This window comes from Anolis sagrei, chromosome 2 (genome assembly GCF_037176765.1).
Source record: "Anolis sagrei isolate rAnoSag1 chromosome 2, rAnoSag1.mat, whole genome shotgun sequence".
NCBI classification, from domain to species: domain Eukaryota; kingdom Metazoa; phylum Chordata; class Lepidosauria; order Squamata; family Dactyloidae; genus Anolis; species Anolis sagrei.
Window position 1 is genome coordinate 70,632,506 of NC_090022.1, and position 23,839 is coordinate 70,656,344.

Consider the following 23,839-nt stretch of genomic DNA (forward strand, 5'->3'; position numbering starts at 1 on the left):
TACTTTTGTTTACTTTGACTTTCCCTTCATTCTTATACCAGAACAGGAGACAGCCCTGCTCAGAGCAAGGACACTGTGAATACTCTTAGGACCCATAGCTGGCACTTGAGCATTACATGACAATTAAGTGCAAAACAAAGCTAATCGTGATTGACGGAAGCCCCTGAAGCATTCTCATTGCATCCAGTCACCCCTCTCTTTCCAGTGACCTTCGTGACTAATAAACAGTAAGAGAGATGAGTTCTCTTTTGCACAGGTACTATCAAGTTGTGCTCAGTTTCTCCCCTAATGGTGAGAGTATTTCTTACACATGCATACTAGGCAGTCTGCAGGGAGCAGCAGACATGTAGTCAATGAACATATGCAGATGCTATTATTCAGAAGGTACAGGGAATCCAAAGTTCTCAACATCTTAGCATCCAAGCTGTCCAGCATCTTTTGTAATTAACTGTCTACAGCAGAAATAGGAAACATATGAAGTATTTGAAGAACTGGCAAAAGGAAGGAAGGGACATCAGATAGCTATACAGATATGACATTTCTTTCAAGGTTAGAGGATAATTACTTGACTGCAAAAATGCAAACTATTTATTGGCACATTCATAGGTCGCTCGCTTTTAAATTGACATCAGCTTCATCAAAAGTCAGCCGGGGAAATGACAGCGACTTCTGCCAGAGAATTCATGAAATGAAATCATTAATTCTGACAGACCTGGGGATTTTTAATATAGCTGTTAGTAAAGAGCTGAGGGAACCACAAAAGGCAGGTGCTATATTAGAGCAAAGCATTATTAAGGCTGAAAATGACTTCTAAATCAAACTAGATGTAACAAAACATTCTAATAAAGTCCCTGTACAAGGTTTTATTCATAATAGTACAAGAGGGGCAGACTGAAAGCACATTTTCTTAAAACAGCTATTATTTCTAGATTTTTATGGATGCAACATTTCCATCAATAAGCAGTAACACACAGCTGGATAAAAGACCAAATGGGTAGGGGTGCATAACAAAAGAAGGGCTCAGCATCTGGCAAGTTGTTCAGAATTTCTTTTCCTCAGTATTGGGAAGAGGTGCACAGCAGACTATGCAATATAATCCATATTATTCAGAATTTGGCCTGATTATTTTGAGGTCATCTACCTCATCGTAACATAATGCTTGCTAAATTGTGTCACTCTGGTCAGCACACAATGAATGCTTAACGGTAATGGTTTGGTTTGGATTCATAAAGATTGCAAATAGAGATAAATTTATATTCCCCAAGAAGCCACTGCTCCCCTGATCTGTTGTTGCCCGGGAACAAGGACTTGAAGCCCAAAAATCCCACCAATATCAAAGCAACAGGCCTGATGCCCCCTCACAATGAGATGCATATTCACAGAGGCATCCCATTGAAAGTTATTCAGTGCAGAGCAACAACTCCAATATTGTTTCTCTGTACATATTATTCCCACCAAGATGTAAACCTCTGGCTGCACGTCCCAATGCAAGGTAACACTAGATGTATGGATTTGTTCCATTTCAATACAGACCTTTGTCTCCTAGGAAGCAATCCATTTCATATGTGTATAAAAGACAAAACTTCACCTCCCTCCACACTTTGATCTAAATTTTAATCCTGTTCACACATGGATCCATTCGAAACAGGCTAAACAGCCAGATTTGCAAGACATGGAATTAAAAGCAACCCAACCAGACTACAGCTGTAACCCCACCCTCAAACAAGCCAAGCCCAGACAAAGGGAATAAAATCAATACAAAATGGATATGTTCATGCTGGGAGCCTCTGAAAGATAGCGAAGCTGAACCCTTTATTCTCTGCTTTTTAAAAAGTCATTACTCACTAGGAAGTTTTTTCTGAAGCACTCACAAGCACATTCTAATATAGAAAAAAGAAAGAAAATAAAAAAGCTTCCCATTCAACTCACAAACAAGTCCTGGTTTCAGGCTGTTTGTGATCAGAATGAAAATTCTCCACCAAAATTCATGGAGCTGTAATAGGTAGTTGTAGAAAAACAGTAAAGGACTTAGAGGAAATGGGAGACATAATCTTTTATTTATTTATTTCATTGATATTCACAATGTTGCAAGCTGTTGGACTGACATAGATAACATTGCTGCATTTTGAAAAGAGCGGTATGGGTCAATTTGGCTTGAAGTCCCATATTCCAAAATAGACGCCCTACCTCCTGAACACCAGGCATGTGGTAACAATGGAAAGAAAATGCAAGTCGGAGATGATAAATCTTTTTTCACTGGTCAGTGGTCTGCTAAGAATGGATGCCACTGTACTGTTCGATATAAGGAGGTGTGAATCTAACAAATGCTAAATGGCAGAGACGCTTTCAAAGAAAAATAATTCTTTTTTTGCTTCAGCATCAACCTCATGTTCCCCATACAAGTCAATACCTGCCTGCCCATGAAAATAAAACACTGAATAACAATAACTTAGTATAACTGATATTCCCTATGCACCCAAACTACAGCAGGAAAAAAGGCTTAATACTTAACATCTTATCATATACAATATGTGAGCCCTCTTTCAAACTGGCAAAATATCTAAGTGGAATCCTAAGCCGTAGACATTTAATGGTTGTCTGGCTCATGTTTTTTCAAGGTTTGGCAATGAGTATTGTACAATCTGCCATGGTACAGAAGACCCTTTGTATCCTCTGAGATTTAGTCCTGAACCGCTGCTTGGCCGCTGTGTCGGACTGGATGAGGGCTAACAAATTGAAACTGAATCCAGATAAGACAGAGGCACTCCTGGTCAGTCGAAAGGCCGAACAGTGTATAGGGTTACAGCCTGTGTTAGACGGGGTTACACTCCCCCTGAAGACGCAGGTTCGCAGCTTGGGTGTGATCCTGGACTCTTCGCTAAGCTTGGAACCCCAAGTTTCGGCGGTGTCCAGGGGAGCATTTGCACAACTCAAACTTGTGCGCCAGTTGCGCCCGTACCTTGGGAAGTCTGACTTGGCCACGGTAGTCCACGCTCTGGTTACATCCCGGATTGATTACTGCAACGCGCTCTACGTGGGGTTGCCCTTGAAGACTGCCCGGAAGCTTCAGATGGTCCAGCGCTCGGCGGCCAGGTTGCTAACGGGAGCGGCACTCAGGGAGCATACCACTCCTCTGCTGAACCAGCTCCACTGGCTGCCAATCCGCTACCGGGCACAATTCAAGGTGCTGGCTTTAGCCTATAAAGCCCTAAACAGTTCTGGTCCTGCTTACCTCTCCGAACGCATCTCCAACTATGAACCGACCAGAACATTAAGATCGTCTGGGGAGGCCCTGCTCTCGATCCCGCCTGCGTCACAGGCGCGCTTGGCGGGGACGAGAGACAGGGCCTTCTCAGTGGTGGCCCCTTGGCTATGGAATGCCCTACCGGCAGACATCAGACAGGCACCTTCGCTGCTGACGTTTCGGAGAATGATTAAGACCTGGCTTTATGAACAAGCGTTTGGTTAAGCAGTGCAACCAATCATAGGAAGACGGTAAATGGAACATAGGAATGGCACAAGGATTATGAGAACGGATCTGATTTCAACTGAGGCGTTATGTTATGTCTGTTTTGTTGATCTGTCTTGTTGATTGTTAACTGTTGTGGATTGAGCTGTTGATCCTGTTTGTTGCGTTGTTATGTTTTAATTGCACTGACACTGTTTGATAATTGTACCATGTAAACCGCATTGAGTCGCCTGTTAAGGGCTGAAAAATGCGGTATAGAAATAAAGCAAATAATAATAATAGTACAGGTGTTCCCGTGGATACCAACATTTGTCAGTCATCAAGTCCCAATGTATGCAATGGGTGTAGCAAAATGGCAACCTTAAATAAAATAGCAACATCAAGATTTTTCTTTTGGATTTTTAAAAAAATATTTTCAAGTCATGGTTGGTTGAGCCCATAGATGCAGAATCTGTGGAGACAGAGAGCTAACTGTATAAACATTGCTATACTGAGTTACCGCATGCCTTTTACTCTGCTAGTAGCTTGAGTTATACGCAAAGCATCTTCATGATGGTTAAGACAACAGCAAATTTATACGGAATATGTAACACATAAAGCACTTATAAATAGCAATTGCAAAATACATGTATTTTTGATACACAAGATGTGAGCATGTGGGCAGATCCTAGCTAACTAGCAGTCTGCGATATTGCAGCAGAACTATAAGGATATCTGCTAACAGTTTTTACCAAGAGTATTCTAACTTCCTTTGTATAGGTACATCTCAGTTAACAAAGTTTTCCTGGGCATTATTTTTTTAAGTAAAACAGGTGGCACCAGAGAGAGAAAAATATATGGAAAAATCAGGATTAGTTCCTATACCTCAAATGGGGAAAAAAAGTTCAAAATGTTTCAACAAATTATTTACTCATAATTAACAATGGGCACATGTGAAACAATCAGGTCAAGTAAGCCTATGACAGGCATGAACATACATGGCTACTGTAGATTTGGCTAACATGGAGTCTGCTCTTTTCCAGCTTAAGCTTTGTTAACTGCAGACATATTGCAGCAGCCTATCACCACAAGTATCTGTTTCCCCAACTCTTTTTCATAATCCTCCCAAAGGACCTTCTTCCAACTAAGAAAAGGAAGAGGAATCCTATGGTCCAGTAGGTAATCCTTTCTATTTGCTACATACATATTGGATTTTGTAAACTAGTGGATGTTGTAATGGAAACCGCACAATGATTTGAAGTTGGATACTGAAGGGTATGTGTGCCAAGTTTGGTCCAGATCCATCAAGCTATGTAGGAGCCTTTGTGATACAAACGAGCACACCAACAAACTAACTACAAACAACACACACAGACACACATGACAATAGTAATAATGTGTTAGAAACCTTAAGGAGGGCAGCGTTTCTTTGCTACTTCATACCTGAACACAACTTATGGTTCACAGGTACCTGTTATATCTGTTTGAGCATCTTCAACCTCTGCTGCTGCTCTGTTTTTTTTCTCCAGCTCTTTCATTTCAGGCACATAGAAGTCTCCTTGACGAGCAAGGGGGCACACAAAATAAATCTGGTCGCCTTTGTAGATCTCCAATCTGGGATGGGCGCAGAGCTTCCTCTCCTAAAAGAAATAATACATAGAAGCATTTAAGACGTTTCCCCTCTGCCTTTCTTTCATTATGTTACAACCAATGCACACATGTCTGAACAGTTTTTCAAGATGGCTCTCTTGATCTACTATTCACAAACTGAGGCCTCTCAGTATTCCACTGAGATGCTCTCATCTTCGGCTTGCATGCTAAGACATATTTGCCCAATTCCCTCTGCTTTATCATTTTCAGACACCAGGGGACCAATTTTTTAAAAGGCAAAAGTATCTTATGAAACAGAGCAAGAGCTTTTAGGCTCAGAGATAAAACAGATAATAAATTGCAAAAGATTGGAAGTGCTTAGCAGATCAATGAACTATTCCTCACAAGCAGATCCATATTCTATTGTGCTGAATTCTACGACCCCTGCTTTGAGCACCAGTACAAAATTATTATGTGGCAATCATTTGAGAAAGAACATTTGACACACAGCAAGTGGGTCAAAAATGGGGAAAAGTTATGATTTAAATCCATTCTGAATTATCATGAGAAAGATATCATTAATTCAGGTTTTTACATGCCCTCCTCCTGGTTCATCTATAATTATACCACTTCAAGTTCTGCTGTTGTAGTGAGGGCGGGAAGATAAATGGTTGAGCATATAAGATGACTTCAGTTCATGAATGGCATATTGAGTCAAATGATCCATGATAGAAAAAATAGAAAAAGAATGCCATTCCGGAGAGATGAAGCCAGTGGTACTGCTTTATTCTTTATTCATCATCACTGTAATGCATAAACAAAAGTTTGTAAATTTGGGTAAAGCATCAGTGTAGAGTTTTTAAATGTTTTCATAGGCAGTTAATCCATTAATATTGTCTAAGCACTTGCTGTAACCTTTCTCTCTTTTTTAAACAAATGTAATTTTTATTGTTTTTAATTAAAAAATACAATATGACAAGGATTCCATAAGACCAGGATCAAACCCACAGCCATGGAAACCCAATGACCTTCAGCAAGACACCCAGTCTCTCAGACTAAAAGGAAAGCAATGGCAAACCTCATCTGAATAAATACTTCCAAGAAAACCCCACAATACAGCTCCCATAAGTCTGAGTCTATTTGAAGACATATAAAAACAAAACAAATGCAACAGCAATGCACAAAGAAGTAGTTTATCTGTGAAGTGGGGATGGCCCAGCTGGTCCCCTTACTGTTGGAGAGTGTACAGTTCTGTCTTGAGTTGAGATCCTGATGGCATCCTTCACACTGCATGCTTACCTAACATGCCAGCTAGGAAAAGACTCTCAAGCTAGAAAATGAATTGCTAGTTTACCAGAATTATGGGTATTTTTTTGGTCATAGGAATGTAGGCTACCAGGCCCTTAGCCAGGATTTTGGTTCGGGGGGGGGGGGGTGAGTATCTACCCAAGCAAGCCTTTTGTATCATTATCCCAATACCCCCATGCATATGGGATATATTGAGAATGGTGATCAGATCATGATATGAATAAACATAACAGTTTAAATAATGTACCAGTAAGGCCTTCTCACAGACCACCCTGAGAATTTCGGGGGGGGGGGGGGGCTGAAGCCCCTCAAGCCCCCCTCCCCCCAGTTACATGCCTATAGGCTACATTATCCTGTCAGACTGCAGGTATGTCAGTCTGTTTGGTCTAATACTGTTATCACAGATTGACAGCAACTCTCCAGTTTTCCAGGCAGGATCCTTTTTAAGATATGTGTCAAGTTTGGGAAACATGAGGCCCTCCATAATGTTTTAACTGCAATCTCCAGCATGTTTCATCATTGGTTATGCTGACTACAACTACTGGGAGACTGGCAACACTGAGAGATCACACAATTTTTGCCCCTGCCTAAACTGAAGGTCTCTAAAGGATCAACACTGCTTTTGCTTCTAAAATCAGATATGATTCAAGGAGTTATACAGTGCCATAGTTACAAATAAGTGGGAAATAACTGTCCCCTTCCACAACACCCTCCCTTTCTTCTTTTTTACCTTCCCTTCAGCTCTCATTCAGCTTGAGGAGAAGATAGTGGCTGGGGCTACTTAAATAGTGTTCTTCCGACTAGTGTTAAGTGAAGGATAAAGGCTATACCTAGAGAAAAGTTTGGGTACTGGGAAGAAAAATTAATAATATTACATTATTTCTAATAATTTTTATATAATGCACCTCAAATATCTGGCACAAGCGTGTCTTGCTTATCATTTGTTTCTTGGTGTTCTTTATTGGTCCTTTCTATATAAAAAGGGAAATACTTGAAATGCTGTAGTTGACTACTGTCTTGGGGACACGATGTCAAGCAAGAATAGCCAGGAGCAAAGAGCTGAAATGCTTACCTTTTTGCTTTCAAAATGGGTTTCTTTCCACTAGCTTAGGGACACAACCCTTAATTATATTTTGCTTTGAGCTTCGAGTTTTAAAATGTTTTTTGTCTCTCTGGTAAGTTTTGTCCCCAATTTCTCTTTTGTAGCTCCCTGGAAACTGATGTTATTTTAGTGGTCATTACTAACACCCTTAGAAACACTAAATGAATCAAAGGAGATTCCAGCCCTGGCACAGCCGAAACCCTTAGCAGAAAGATGGGCATTCTGAAAAAAGCACCATGATTCAATGGGTAATTAATATAGCCAGGGAAAACAGATAACAGCTGCTTTTTCCAGAAATGCACAGCTGGGGCAGGGTGGTGATGGTTCCAATTAGAGTATGTCTAAAGTCTATCACCTCTTCCTTTATCCTTGTTTTTAGACACAATCCCTTGATTCCTGGACTTTTATGAGATCAGTGCTCATTGAACAATGCCAATTTTTGAAGTCCACGGGTGTCAGATGAGCTGGGAGAGGGTGGGTGATGAAAGCATGAGTTAAGCATGACTGTTGGCACACACTGGATCAGCAAAGATCAAAGAAAGCAAGGTTCCAAGGAGCTGTGTAGGGGATGGTCTTTGCACTGAAAGAACAGCTGGCCGTTTTCATGAACGCCCACACCCTGCCCGCCCAGCAGCTGTGTGGCTTGGCATATAGTACAATGTCTGGGAGAAAGGGTTGGGGTGAGATTATTTCTGAAATTTCTACAAAGGGATGGGAGGGAGAATTAGGTTCCACCACCACCACTCTAAATAAATGTCAGCTACATGGTACAGCACAGCCGTGTGCTAATGTCCCCAAATGGCCTGTGTTGATCATGGCTCTGCAAGCATACTGTTCAGGATGCTTGCTGCTCTTTAGCCAGAGGGGATACGACGCAAACTCCCTGATACATCTACAGATGACACTACCTGGTCTGCATCAGCTGAAAAATGGGAAAGGAGGACATGCTTAGAAGGTCAAACAAATGCGGAAATAAGAGAGAACACTTTAAGATGTGTTGACTAGGGACTGAGGTGGGATTAGTTATTTCTAGGTTACTAGCTTGTATCCACCTCGGGCGATCTGATCTTTGCTGTGCCTTCTCATTTGTGCACACTGACCTTTGCTTCTTCTCATCAGTTTGGTCAGACTTTTGTCAGCAGCAATAGCTGAAGACTGGGGTGTCAGTATACTTCATAGCAATAAGTTTCTCCTATTCTAAAGATGTCTAGAAACCACAAGAATAATTTCTATGCCACTTCTAGAGATACTGCTTCATTTTCATTCTCAAGGATTAGGCATGGAAGAAGGGAGGGAAGCTATCCCTGCTTTTTGCTTCCTCCAGGTATGATCTCATTAATAAGAAGCAGAGATTATTTTAAAATGAAATGGCATGAATAGTGGAGAAGAGCACTGAAGAGTCCATTACAGAAACAATAACAGTCAATCTTTTTCCCTGTGCTATTCAGCTCCTTCTCTGGAAATGGAGTCCTATGCTATCTGTGGAGGACAGGACTGAGTGCTCTTTCATTCCTTTATATCACAAAATATTTTAAAAAATAAATGATCAGACTTCAGGCTTATCTAGATGATTTTTAAAAACCCATTGATGTTACACTGCTATTAACTCCAATTTAACAACAGCAATGACAGTACAGTACATGATAAGACAACAGTAAAAAGAAATCCTTGGCATTCACAATTAGGGCTGAAAAAGATACTTGTATGGAAAAGCTGTTGCCAGACAGTACATATACAGCAGTATGGACAAATTCAGCAGATTTAGGGATCAATTACCTCTCTGTTGAGCTTGGCATCAGCTATTCAGCTACACTAAGGAACAAAAATACTGTTTTAAAACAGACTAGAAATGTCTTGTTGTCATGGAAAATCCTGGTTAAGTCACTGAAATATACAAGCACAGTGTGTAGTTAACAGAGGATCTAAGGGGTTCAACAACAGTGTGCAAAATTGTTCTGGACACCAGACCAGTATTGTTTCCCACTCATGGGTAACTCATAAACAAGACTGAATTAGAAGTGTCAATTACCTGACTGTGCTTTGGGCAGTTTCCTATGTCTCTAAATGAATTAAAACAAAAACAAATATTCCAGACCTGCGGGGTTCAAGAAATGACATTCATTCTTCCAGAAAAATTCTAAAAACAATATTTTATGAAATACTGACACATGCAGAAAAAAACATGATCAAAGAAACCCCAAAAGATGGCTATCCAGCCTCTGTTTAAAAGCCTCCAAAGGAGGAGCCTCCACCGGGCTCCTCCAATTCCACTGTTAAACAGCTCTTACGGCCAGGAAGTTCTTCCTAATGTTCGGGTGGAATCCCCTTTCCTATCATTTGAACCCATTGCTCCCAAATCTGATCTCCAGGGCAGCAGAAAACAACCCTGTTCCCTCTTTCATATGACATTCCATCCTCTGCAAATAATAATAATAACAACAACAATAACAATAATAATCCACAGGGGCATTAAAGAAAGGGAAAATTACACACAGCGAGGGCATAGAGATGCCAAATGGACAAACCATAAAATGCAATCAGCCTGAAGCCTATAAATATCTGGGTATATTACAGTTGGACAATATCAAGAATGGGCAAATGAAAAATGTGGTCAGCAAAGAATATATCCAAAGAGTCAGAAAGGTTTTGAAGAGCAAATTAAATGGCAGAAATAAGATCAAGGCTATCAACACCTGGGCCATCCTCATCATTAGATGCACTGCTGGAATTGTGAACTAGACACAAGCAGAGCTAGATAATCTGGACAGAAAAACAAGGAAATGGATGACAATCCACTATTCATTACACCCGCGTAGTGATGTCGACAGACTTTACCTGACCAGAAAATTAGGAGGCAGAGGTCTTCTGCAAGTGAAACAAATGGTAGAAGAGAAACATGCACTGGCAGATTATGTGAAAGGCAGGCAAGAACCAACACTGAGGGAAGTCAATAGTAGGAAACTGCTTAAAGTGCAATAGACAAAGAGTTAATACTGTAAAAACAAAATCCAGAGCAGAAGAGAAAACTGGCAAAAGAAGGCTCTCCATGGAAAGTTCCTGGCAAAAATTGAGAGCCAAATAGACAAAGAAAAAATATGGATGTGGCTCACAAATGGAACTTTGAAAAAGAAGACGGATGGCCATTAGAACAAATACCATCAAAGCCAGAATTGAAAAGTCGACGACAGATCCCAAATGTAGACTCTGCAAGGAAGCAGATGAAACAATACAGCACATCTTCAACTGCTGCAAGAAGATCACGCAGACAGACTACAAGCAGAGGCATAACAATGTTGCTCAGATGATCCATTGGAACTTCTGCCACAAATACCATTTGCCTGCGACAAAGAACTGGTGAGATCACAAGCCTGAAAAAGTTTCAGAAAATGAACACGTCAAACTACTCTGGGACTTCTGAATTCAGATTAACAGAGTTTTGGAGCACAGTACTCCTGACCTCATAATCATGTTGAAAAACAAAGTATGGATTGTCGATGTTGCAATCCCACGTGACAGCAGGATTGAAGAGAAACAACTGGAAAAGCTGACACGATATGAGGATTTAAAGATTGAACTGCAAAGACTCCGATACAGGACAGTATAGGTGGTCCCAGTGGTGATTGGCACACTGGGTGCAGTGCCTAAGACTTTGGCCTGCATTTAAACACAATCGGTAATGTCAAAATTACCATCTGCCAGCTGCAGAAGGACACCTTACTGGGATCTGCATGCATTATTCGCCAATACATCACATGTCCTAAACACTTGGTAAGTATCCGATGTATAATCTAATACAACAGCCAGCAGAGTGATCTTGTCTGTTGTGGACTCATTTTGTTGTGTTTCAAATAATGATGATGATGATGATGATGATGATGATGATGATGGCTGGTTGTGACACAGGCCATGGTTGCTACCATCAGAAATCAGAATAAATCCAAGGGAGTACACTAAATCAATCCTAGTGTGAAAATACAATCTAAATAGTTCCTAAAGTCCATGAAAAGAAAATATTTTTAACAGGAAGACTAACTGACCAGGGCCCAGAAGAATGCTGGACAGGGACATTATCAGGAAAGAATGCAAAAAACAATATCTACAGGCAAGGGAGGAGAAAAAGCCTTATTACATGACATCTAAAGCTTCAAACATCAAAGGCAAGAAGCAAACGTAAAAGTTAACAGAGATAAGGTAAGAACTCTGAATGTAACTGTTTAGCAAAGTATACACAGAGAGAAAGAAAACTAATCAGTGCAAAGAAATAAAAGTGTGGTAAAATAGTTCTTCCCACAAAGGAACATTTAAATCAAGAACAGGGAACTTGAATGATCAATAGAACATAAAAGACAATGGAAGTAATGCACTGAAGAAATGTACAAAAGAAATTAAAAATGATGAAAGAATTCCTTCGCAAGGGAGCTTTTTTTGCGTAGAACTTGCATTTTTAGAAAGTGAAATGGAAGATGCTCCCAAAGCATTCTGGAGAAATAAATTACTAGGAATACCAATAGAATAGGTTCAAGACATTGAAACAGAATCCAAAAAATATGCTAACAAACATGGAGGGAAAACACCACTCTCTTCGGCAAGCAAAGTCACGCTCAATATGTTTTCACAATGAATGTTATAATTTATGAAGCAAGAAATGTCAGGTGGGGAGGCTGAATTCAGAGAAGGAAGACACTAGGGATCATTTTGTAAACATAAGATAGCTAATGGAACACATCAAAAATTCAGAGGGAAATCACCCTGTGATTTATCGATTACAGCAAGGGATGTTGATCATCTCCATTTCTAAGCTGAAGAGCCAGTGTTGTCCGTAGACACCTCCAAGGTCATGTGGCCAGCATGACTGCATGGAGAGCCGTTACCTTCCCGCAGAAGCGGTACCTATTGATCTACTCACATTTCCATGTTTGTGAACTGCTAGATTGACAGAAGCTGGCCTAATAGTGGGAGCTCACTCTGCTCCCCAGATTCGAACCACCAACCTTTTGGTCAGCAAGTTCAGCAGCTCAGCAATTTAATCCGCTGCACCACCAGGGGTATCAATTTATATATAGACCATATCATATAAAAAGTTGGATAAGACTTTGAGGAAAGAGGTGTAAAAACTGGAGAACAAAATATCAACAATTTAAGGTGTGAATTTGACATAATATTACCAGCAGAAAACAGCAAAGCAATTTTATATTACTACAAGATTTTTTTAATGTTGGTAGCAACTTGAGAAACTGCAAGTCGCTTCTGGTGTGAGAGAATTGGCCGTCTGCAAGAACATTGCCCAGGAGAGGCCCAGATGTTTTACCATCCTGTGGGAGGCTTCTCCCATTTCCTGCATGAGAAGCTGGAGCTGACAGATGGGAGCTCAACCCACACCCCGAATTTGAACCACCAACCTTTCAATCAGCAGTCCTTCCAGCACAAAGGTTTAACCCCCTGCGCCAACGAGGGCTCCTACTACTACTGATGAACGGCAAGAAAGAAAGTGCAGAACCAGGATTATGACTTAATATTAAGACATAACCTTAAACTTGGTGATGAAAATACTGAAATTGTTAAAAGATTTTTGAAATGGAGATTAGTTTCAAGCAATCAGAAAAAGTGGTGCTCTTGCATGATCACTGCCATTATTATTTTTTTTAAAAAATAGTTGGCTAAATGTGTTTTAGCACTAATTAAAAGATCAGCCAAAAGAAGAAATAATTGGCATGGTATTAAAATAGCAATGGCTGAAAAGGGAGAAAGCAAGTTCTTAAAAATCCTCTTAAATAAACTTAAATTTATATAATTTTCCCATTTAAACAGTATTCTTACTTCTTATTAGTTATTATGTACATCAAGTCAACTTCAACTTATGGATACCCTATGAATGAGAGATCTCCAGGAGCTCTTGTCATCAACAGGCCTGCTACGTCAGACTGTTGATGTCAGAGGCTCCTGGAGGTCTCTCATTCACAGGTCATGTTGTCTCATGATACATTGAATGCGTGCCTGAGTTAGTTAAAAAAATGTGATCAACAGGTATAAAATAGATTTAAAAAAAAATAAACATGTTAAGAATTGTCCCTTTCCTGGATTATACAACTTTCATACCAATTAGTGTAGAAGCACAGGCTGTATAAGCAATAAAAACATAGTGATCTTGAAGTATAGAACACTATTTGTAATTTCATATGTAGTTTAAAGAATTGCTAAAACCGAAATCCAATTGTTAGTCTTAACTACAATAGAGCCGGGTTGTTGTAGGTTTTTTCGGGCTATATGGCCATGTTCTGGAGGCAATTTTTCTCCTGACGTTTCGCCTGCATCTATGGCAAGCATCCTCAGAGGTAGTGAGGTCTGTTGGAAGTAGGAAAAATGCAGGCGAAACATCAGGAGAAAAATTGCCTCCAGAACATGGCCATATAGCCCGGAAAAACCTACAACAACCCAGTGATTCCGGCCATGAAAGCCTTCGACAATACAATAGAGCCACTGAATCAATGGAAATTACATGACAATTGACTCACCACATTCCCATTAATTTGATAGCTCTACTCTATTTGGGACTAACAATTGGATCTAGGCCAATGATTGAGAAGTTCTAGGAGCTTCTGATATGAAAGCTTTGTAAACAAAGAGCCATGGCCACACGATGCTCGTATGCCATCTGGATCCTAGTGCACTATAGTCTAGGCAGCTGCAGTATGGTGACCGGAAGGGGGAGACTAATTTCTTAAACTGATTGGGAGAGCACTTTTCATCATGGTTTTAACATTCATTTTTGGGAGAAAAGCAAACTGGATCTGATTTATGAGCTCTGTAAGGATGTCTTGTTGGATACACAGTGTTCCAGGAACCCCCATAATAACTGAAAAACTGTTATGTAGGGTCACTATACTGTATATGTACAGTATAGCTCCGTCCTCTCTCCCCTTCCTCTCTCTCTCTCTCTTCCTCTCCTCTTTCACCCTCCCTTCCTCCCTCCCTTCCCCCTCCCCTTGCTGGAGCCACCCTTCTCCCTCCCTCCCTCCCTCCCTGCTTCCCCACTGGCATGGGGCTCTCACCCCGTCTCCCGAGGAAGAGCTCCTGGGAAGAAGCCCCGGAGGAAGCTGCGTTGGCAGCCCTCTCTCGCCCCGGCAGAAGCTGCCTTGGTGGCCCTCTTTGGCCCCAGAGGAAGCAGTCTGTGAATAACTGCAACTCAAGTCTGTTATATACAGTGTTCCCTCACTATTTGTATTTTAAATTAATTGTTTTGTAAAGCCGCAAAACAGCAAGTCCATGGTTAGCGAACTGCGAAGAAGCAAGGGAACACTGTAATTATTTAAAGCAGGACTAGATTAAGTTTACCATCACTCAAACGTTTCAGGTTAGTTTAGGCCCACAAAAAAGTCTAAATATGTTTCCAATCACACTAGATTTTAGAATGCATCATCTACTGAATCCTCCACCAATTTACTACCAGGGGCAAGACTTCTGGCACCAACAACATTTCAAGAACAATAATGGAGACCACAACATCAGTTGTAACATTCAATTGCTTTTCTTTCTGTCTCACATAAAAGAGTTCTTCCATCTGTGAAGAAGCTCATTCGGAATGTTCTAGATTTTAAGAGCTTGGAAGGAACCCTTCTCCATTAAAATCTACTACACGTATCCCAAACTGCCAAGCGACCTTCTCCTCAGTTTCTCTTCATCCATTCATAGAGTCTGAGTTCTCTCCTGTGTGATGAGTAGTTTCCTACTTTTATGTTTCTTTCTTCATTTCCTTGTTACGTTATTTTCCTACATTTCTCTTATTCTTTATTTTCTGATTCTACTAAAACAATCTTTCTCACTGTCATTTTAAAGCTTTGGCCTGTCTCCTTTTTGTTCCTTTCATGGCCTCACTTTCTCTCTTTATGTTCCATCCTTGTCTCATAACATTCTCTGTATCTTTTTTTTCCTTGAAGGACACTTAGTCCACCAATGTTCCATTTATGAGGGCTTCACCTCTCAAGCTATAAAGAGATGAGCTTCATGATAGCCATGTATAAATATGTGAAAGGAAGCCACAGGGAGGAGGGAGCAAGCTTGTTTTCTGCTTCTCTGGAGACTAGGACACGAAACAATGGCTTCAAACTACAAGAAAGGAGATTCCATCTGAACATTAGGAAGAGCTTCCTGACTGTGAGGGCCATTCAGCACTGGAACTCTCTGCTCTGGAGTGTGGTGGAGGCTCCTTCTTTGGAAACTTTTAAACAGAGGCTGGATGGCCAGCTGTCAGGGGTGATTTGAATGCAATATTCCTGCTTCTTGGCAGGGGGTTGGACTGGATGGCCCATGAGGTCTCTTCCAACTCTTTGATTCTATGATTCTATGACTTAAAACATCACTGTTGGGTAGCTTAAAGTTGCTGAGCAGACTGTTACTAACAAACCTCTTATCTCTGTCTCTACAACTGCATGCAGAACTTGGAACGCTCAAATGAACTGAATCAGCCAACTGAACCCAACAACTTTGATACAAAAAATTATTTTTTTCCTTCGATACTGACACTGATCTCAATACCGATACTGATGTCAATGCTAAGACTTCCCAAGGACCAGTATCAATGATGCCATCGGTAGCTACAAACTCTTTGATTCTGCAAATGTCTGAGCACTCACATGTGTCAGCCCCATTGACTACCACTGTATCAGTAGTAAGAAATTCCTTACAATCAGTTCCTCTGACACATGGCTCAAAGAGCCCATTCCAAATCCAGGCAAAAGCAAGCAACCTCCCAATAGGACACTCTGAGCCAAAGAAAAAGAAGTTTAAAAAGAAACTGAAAAAAAATCGGCATTTTGCAAAGAATTTAGAACAAGTCTTTGTACCACACTGGTGACTTAACAAGATGTGGTAGCAACTACACCAACAGATTCAACATCACTTGCTTCAGCTTACTTGAGTTGACAGTTTGTACCTAATATCTTTGATATCCTGGCTCTTTCTGTACAAGAGGATGAAGAGGTTAATTGCTCAGATTTGCCTGCTTAAAATTTTTATCTTCCTCTTCATGTCGATATTGGAAATCACAACACTTTGTCACCTTCATGTCATAGCTCTCTGAGTGGCAAACAGCCACAATGAGGCAGATCTCTTTACAAATCTTTCAGAGCCCTATACTTATGAACAGGGCATTTGCCTCATTGACAGTATATCTAATTGCAATTCTTGCCCATTAGCCAATGTCTCTATCTTCTACGATGTTATGTTCCAACTCATTTATCAAGGCTCTAGAACATTTGTATCCATCTGTTTTGCCTCCAATGCCACATTGGACTCTATTTCCAGTTCTTTCTCAAATGAAACACAAAGCTATCAAACTGCTCATGTCTGCAGACAAACATCCCCTAAGCCTGAAAGTGTTCTTTCTTATAGCATTCCATTTTGCAAGATAAGTGAGCTTGACACTCTTCCATGTGATGAAAGTTTCAGTTTGCTGTGACAAAGTTATCTTCCACGCAGATGTGATCTTCCCTAAAAAAAAAGTGGTCTCTCAATTTCATTTGATTCAGTATATTGATGTCATCACCTTTTACTCAAAGCTGGCAGCACATCTGGAAAAGGCTCTTCATTGCTTGGATGTCTGTTGGGCATTGGCCATGTTCCTTTCTGTCATTTGAACAGATAACCTGCTTGTTATGGGGGAGCCAAAAAAGGCAACATATTTTTTCTAGTGACTATCAAAGAGGGTGGTGGAAGCTATAAAATGTTCCTATAGAACTGCTGAATAGCATGTCCTTGATGGTCTTAAAGTACACTCTTCTAGAGTTGTGGGCTTCATCCACAAGCTTTTGCCTAACCTTTGTAAAACAACAATGTAATCTCAGCATTCTATGTTGATATATAGAACCTTACTTTAGACTGCAGGGCAGACTGATTTGATTGCAGTGTTCTTTCTTCAATTCCCCAATAACCTGATCTGCTTCCACTGGTAAGTGGCATAGCTTATTGTTAGAGGTACAGGGACCACACAGAAAAAGAGAGGGCTGGATCTTTTTTCTTTTTTCTTTTGGCCTGCAGCGGTGATTCTTTTAATGGTAATCTATGTTCTCACACAACCTCCACTGTCTCCCCTCTTGGTTCAGGTTCCTGATTACTTTTTGGCAGACTTTCAAACTAAGGGGAGATCTGGGGCATGTGTGGTAGAACAGGGTTCCTGCCAAGCTATTCATCTCTAGAACATCTCCACTAAGGATCTGTGCAGGCACAATAATCCATTTATATAGGGGCACAGATAATCACAACGTAAAAACATTTAATCGAATAGTCATACAGGTAAACAAGATTGAAATACGGATAACTAATTTATCAAGGTAAATAAGCAATGACCTAGGAACTGAACATAAGGACCGACGAAGTGAACACTAAAGAGATTGACAGGAAGTGTCATTTTGATGTTTTGCCCTTTGAACTAAAACGGAACTGTTTTCTCAAAAGCGTAGATTAGGCACCCTCAAACTTTGGCCCTCCAGCTGTTTGGATCTCCAACATACACTGAACAAGCTGGCTATGGATACTGGTAGAGCCCAAAATAGCTGGAGGGCCGCAGTTTAAGGATGTCTGACTTTGGGAGGAGGAAAGAAGCAATACATCAAGAAATCCTAAAAGGCTGTAGGCCATTTTTGTAAAATTCAGAGACATCTGTATTTTGGTTTTTTTGTGTGAGCACAATTATCCTGTGTAGTACAAAGATGCCACCACCATTGTCTTCATTTGCAAACTGAAGTCTTCACAACACATCTATTTTAAGAGAATGTTCAAAGCACAGCACTATCTTTTCTAGCATTAAATTGAGAGCATTTAGTAGCATTATGTTTGACATGCTCGTTGTAAGTCAAATAAAGACAACTCCATTTCTAAAAAATAAAAGGAGCAATCCAACTTGTATTAAACTGAGAAGTTTAAAAGCACCACTATAAACAGGACTATTGTTCATTGCTATTGTGTAATATTTCCAAAATCTAACAATATATTATTATTGTTAGTATATCTGACAATATACTGCTATTTTTATGGCTATTACGAATTCATGGGTCTGCATTACTGAAAATCTGTCTCAGATAATGGTACCTCCAGCAGGGAAGCATCTCAAATCAAATCAAACATCCCAAAATAAAACAGTATTAGCATTTTAGGATTCCAATAGATAACGTTTAAATGGAAAAATCAGAGACAGTTAGAAAGGGAGTCTAAGAATGAGAAAGGATGAAGCTGTTAGTAAGCCTGGCATATTCAGAAGCTAGTTAAGGAAAAATACTTAAATTCAGAACAGTTTAGTAGTTAAGTAAGTGACCATGTTTAGATATAACACCAAAATCGGAAGCATAGTTCATCTAATTCTTTTCTGATTCAAAAACTATGGTATACTATGATTTATTGTTAGATGCAATTTGGCTTGTTTTGACGCAAACTATTAAAATGCTACTATTTTAAAAACTCAGTTCTCTTTCAGTCAGAATATACACATCTCAGCAGATGCTGCTAACATATGTTATTAACATGCTATTAGCTAGATTTCCCTATAAATCAAGTCATACCTTGTAAATACATAAATAAGCAATTCCTATACAGGAGAATGTGAATCCTACTAGAAAAATGTCTGTCATTATGAACACAGATAATATTTTAGAAAGTCTTTGAAAAGGATGTGTGAAATTATTTGTAGCTCACTGCTTAGAGAATCATTTTGTTGTTTTGGTGTGGTCCTTCTGAGTGGAAGCAGGCTATTCCAAGGTCAGGTGCCACTTCTGCCACTGACACAAAATCCTCAAGGCAATGTTTGTGAAAAACAGGTGAAGAAAGGGTTTTATTTAGGATTGACATTTCTATGCCTCATTCTCTCCATTGACCTTAATTTTTCAGGAAACTGTAGCAGTCTTTGCTGATCCTTCAGAACTCTTGCCAACAACAGCTTGCTTCTTTTATGCCACTGATTTCAATGGGAGCTAGTGACAATCAAATCTGCTCTTCCCTACCTAACTCCATTTTGGATTCTAGTTCTTAGGCAGTTTTCTATACCAGATTTCATGCATGAATTGCTTTGCTTGGGAGGACTGGGGTTGGATAATTCAGTAAACAAAAGATAAATCATCCTTTTCCTTTTGCATTGGGGAAAACCCAATGACAGACAATAATATTTAACATCGCTTCAAGCTTAAACTTGATCTCACGCAACCCAAGAACTGGTAGAAAAAAGGTGACACATCAAAAGAAAAGAAAGCGGGGAGGAAGGATATAAACATAATCATCCAACTTTTACAAATGAAGTATACAGAAAACATTTTTATGGATTTCATGAAATAAAGGAACTAAGAATTGAATGAAGGTGAAGTTGAAAAATAATTCTGTGGCATATTACCAGGACAGATAGGCAATGCAGAGCATAACTTGTATATGAAGGGTTGTAGCTCTGATGTGTTCTCTCAGAAAGATGGGGAACTCCATCACTTTGTAAAATTAAAAGCATCTCACTTTATGGTGGACTCCTGTGTATTCCTACATTGCAAGGGTTTGGACAAGAAGTATTGAGATATGTAGAAGAGCAGAGGGGCAATTATGCAAATATAGCATTGCCAAGATGGGGAGAGTATGGGGCTAGGGGCAGATGCCAGGTTTCAATGCTACAAGGAAACAAGCATGTGAAGACTAGTCCTGAGATAGCAAAAGATGAAACTGACCTGAAATGCAAATCATATTCAGCCCCTCCAGTCTGCAGCGGAGTGTTTGCCATGGAAAACATGTATATCTATTCTATGTAAAGAATACTTAAAAAGGAAAGGATGTCAAGAAAATGATCAAAAACTACATGGTTATTGTTATTATTATTTTTTTTAGATTTTTCTGAGACGAATTGATGAAAAACACTGGTTTTTGCACAAAACCAACAGTTTTCTATTGAACAACATTTTTGAGTGAAGAAAATTTACACCCAAAAAAATCACTTTATTTATTTTATTTTGTCGTGTCAGGAGCGACCTGAGAAACTGCAAGTCGCTTCTGGTGTGAGAAAATTGGCCGTCTGCAAGGACGTTGCCCAAAGGATGCCCGGATGATTTGATGTTTTATCATCCTTGTGGGAGGCTTCTCTCATGTCCCCGCATGAGGAGCTAGAGCTGATAGAGGGAACGCATCTGCCTCTCCCTGGATTCGAACCTGCGACCTGTCGGGCTTCAGTCCTGCCAGCACAGGGGTTTAACCCAATGCGCCACCGGGGGTTCACTGAAAGATACACAAAAACTCTTCTGATCTTACCTATTGGGGAGGAAACATGTTTAATTGTTTACTTTTGAAAGTAAGAAGTACAAAGTGAAAATGTGCATTCCTATGTTTGAAACATGACACTTGATCTTGTGACATCCATTAGGAGCTGGCCACCTGATTAATGCAAACACATGGTGAAAGTGACAGGAAAACAGATACCCCCCCCCCCCAGCCCAATCCTTTCCTTTCATATAAACTGGAAGGAAGAGAAAACTGAGGCAGATGTGGGGAAATCTGAATAGCCTTTGAGTATATGTGTGCATGCTTGCTTTTTAATGAAGTAACCTGAGAGCTTTTTTGTCTTCACTTTAAAAAAATTACAGTAGGGAAGAGTTACTCCAGACAGTTAGGAAGGATGGATGTATTCTATGCACTTTGAAAATGGGACTAGAACAGAAGAGAGACTATTATCAGATTGCTGACTGGAAAGTATAAATGCATTCAGGCCTTGTTAGACCACATTATCCCATTTAACATCATTGGCCATACATCAATGCACACATCTGTGAACCTTTGTGGTGCTTTTGTAAATTAATTTGTATGTTTTATGTTAGTTATACTTTTTGATATACTAAGTTTTATTTAAGTTAAGGTTGTTATGTTTAATATGTCTTTTATGTGGGGTTATTCTGGGTTATTATATTTGTACTTATTGTCATTGAGGCATTGAATGTTTGCTTTTTTGTTTGTTGGAATTCAGCCTGAATGCCCCAGGGGAGATGGGGTGGAATATAAATAAACTATTATTATTATTATTATTATTATTATTATTATTATTGAAAATAACAGAATGTGATGATACACCACTATTTTCTAGTGGCATTTCCAATAATGTGCTGAAGATATGTTATCACTCTCTCACATTCTTTGGGCCATTCTAGACCCATTTCCGAAGCATGCAGCAGCTGCACTTTTGAGCTACCAAGGGAAAGATTTACCTTTATTAGTTAAAATACAGAAGAAATGAAAACAATCCTCTGAACATTTTGTAACGGTAAACAGAAAGATTCTCTAACATTCACCTTCCTAAGCATCCACGTCCCTCCCAGTTTCATACTATCTCAACAGTACTGAATAGTCAACGTGCTAGTAATATTCCCACTAATATTCACATATCACATAATATGTCCTGTAGCTCAGTGGCATTTTGGACAGTCTGTATTTTACATGCAAATTGTCTAAAGCACGAAGACCTTTACTATCTGAAAGTAAGGGAGAGGAAGCTGAGGCCCATGGTTACTCCAAAACAAACCTGCAGAAGGTCCACAGACAGCAGTAACTTTCTCTTCTCAAGCACTTTTTTTCTTTTCTTTTCAAAGGCCTTTCCTCTCATCACTAGGAAATCACATCAGGTAATGAGAGGAAATCAATCAATCAATCCAGATATTATTACTGATGACAAATAACAAAATTACCTCTTTTCACAGTTTGAAATGTGGGATGGACAGATTATACACATGGAATTGCTCGCATTTACTCTCATCTTATGTTCCCAACATGATTTGGTGGAGAGCCAGTGATGTCAAGATGTGGCCATACCTAGCTGATGTCATCTGTCTCACAGATGGGGGCCACGTGGCCCTCCATCTTTAAGGGTTTCCCTACTCCGAGTTAAAGAGTCGAAGAGTTAGGAAACAGCTACATTTGAGCTGCTCAGAAAATTGTTGCCAATTATACTGAACTAGATGGAGAGTATGCTGTTGTGTGCTAGCTTTTTTATTTTGAAAACATTGCTAGTTAATAGCCATTACGTGTTAACAATACTAATTTTAAACCTGTTATCTTTATGTAGATACCTAGAGTAATTTCTTTTGTTGCTTCGTGGCTAATTTTGACTTGTATTCATGGAAAATAAGGGGAATCCTTAAAATTAAATCCCTTGAACAACCAAAACATTTTTTTGAAGTAGAATGAAGGTTATACACATTTCTGATAAGCAAATAGATGTCTCCAAAAGATTGTAGAAAGAATATTCACAACCATTTCAGGGATCTACAGTTTCCTTTCCAATGTAGATGAAACAATAATCAAACAAATAACAAGAGCAGCATGAAATAAAAAAAGCTCAAGCCAGTTTTTTTCTAGGCAGAACCAAAACATCTCATAACGGTTGATTTTTAAAAAATGACAACCTAAACAAGAAATGTCCCTGCTGTTCTGTCCCTTGGGCCTCAAATTCAACAGCTAGCAGCACTTCAGAAAACTGAAACTTAGAAAGATATCTCTGGTTATGGCAATAAACTCCGGGGGCAGAATTTTCAAAGACATGCGAAGAATTTTCATAGATCCAGGATGCAGCCAAGCAGCACTTCAGCATCAAAAAACTCATCCACCCACAATTTTAAAATAATTTTATACTAAGAAACTTAGCAGATTTTTTTTAAAGCATGACTTGATCTTTGAAAGTTTTGATGGCACTTTTTAGAAGCTGGGTCTGTCATTACTGCTTGATTCCCTGCCTCCCTTGCTTTGCAATCTCCCAACACACTCAGACAATGAATTCTCATTTATGGAATTTCATCTAACCACAACTACTGCCAAGAAATTCAACTATCTATCTCCGTCCCTTGTGGTGCCTCGGTGCAATCATGGTTACACAGAAATATGTCCCTCTGTATTCAGATGAGATACTCCTTTGCAGTCAAAGTTTTTAATGAATACAAAAGGGAATCAATTAGCATTGTCAAGTGTTGATCCAGAGATCATATGTACACTATTCTAAAAATGTGCAAAGTAACAAGAAAAGTGAAGCAGGAGTAATCTCAATTTACTGCTCTATCATTTTCTTTGCTTAACCTATATAGAAGATGTACAAGGCAAACAGTCTCATCATCTACAAAGAAAGAAAAAAGAATCAACAGACAACCTAGTTGTCTAATTCTCATTATGTACTTGAATTAAAACATTATAACACGTAGGATTTCCTTCTGGGGGATGAATCTGCATTGCCCTATAGAGCAGTTTAAAAGGAATTGCATGGTCAGTGCAGACTCATATAATGCAGTTTGAACTGCACAAAATTTCATTATATGGTTCACACTGACCATATAATGTAGTTCAAACTGTATTATATGGCAGTGTAGATTCAGCTAGAGAGAATACTTGGCAACCCTAGGTAC

General features: G+C 39.6%; 1 protein-coding gene across 2 annotated transcripts in view; it reads right to left on the reverse strand.

Annotated features, from left to right (window-relative positions):
* Positions 1–23,839, reverse strand: part of TEX264 (testis expressed 264, ER-phagy receptor) — a 189,196-nt gene that overhangs the window by 43,249 nt on the left and 122,108 nt on the right. For both annotated transcript variants that reach the window (XM_060765817.2, XM_060765815.2), the window contains one exon: positions 4,920–5,088. In XM_060765817.2, the coding sequence (XP_060621800.2) occupies positions 4,920–5,088 (169 nt within the window). The remainder of the gene's footprint in view (positions 1–4,919; positions 5,089–23,839) is intronic.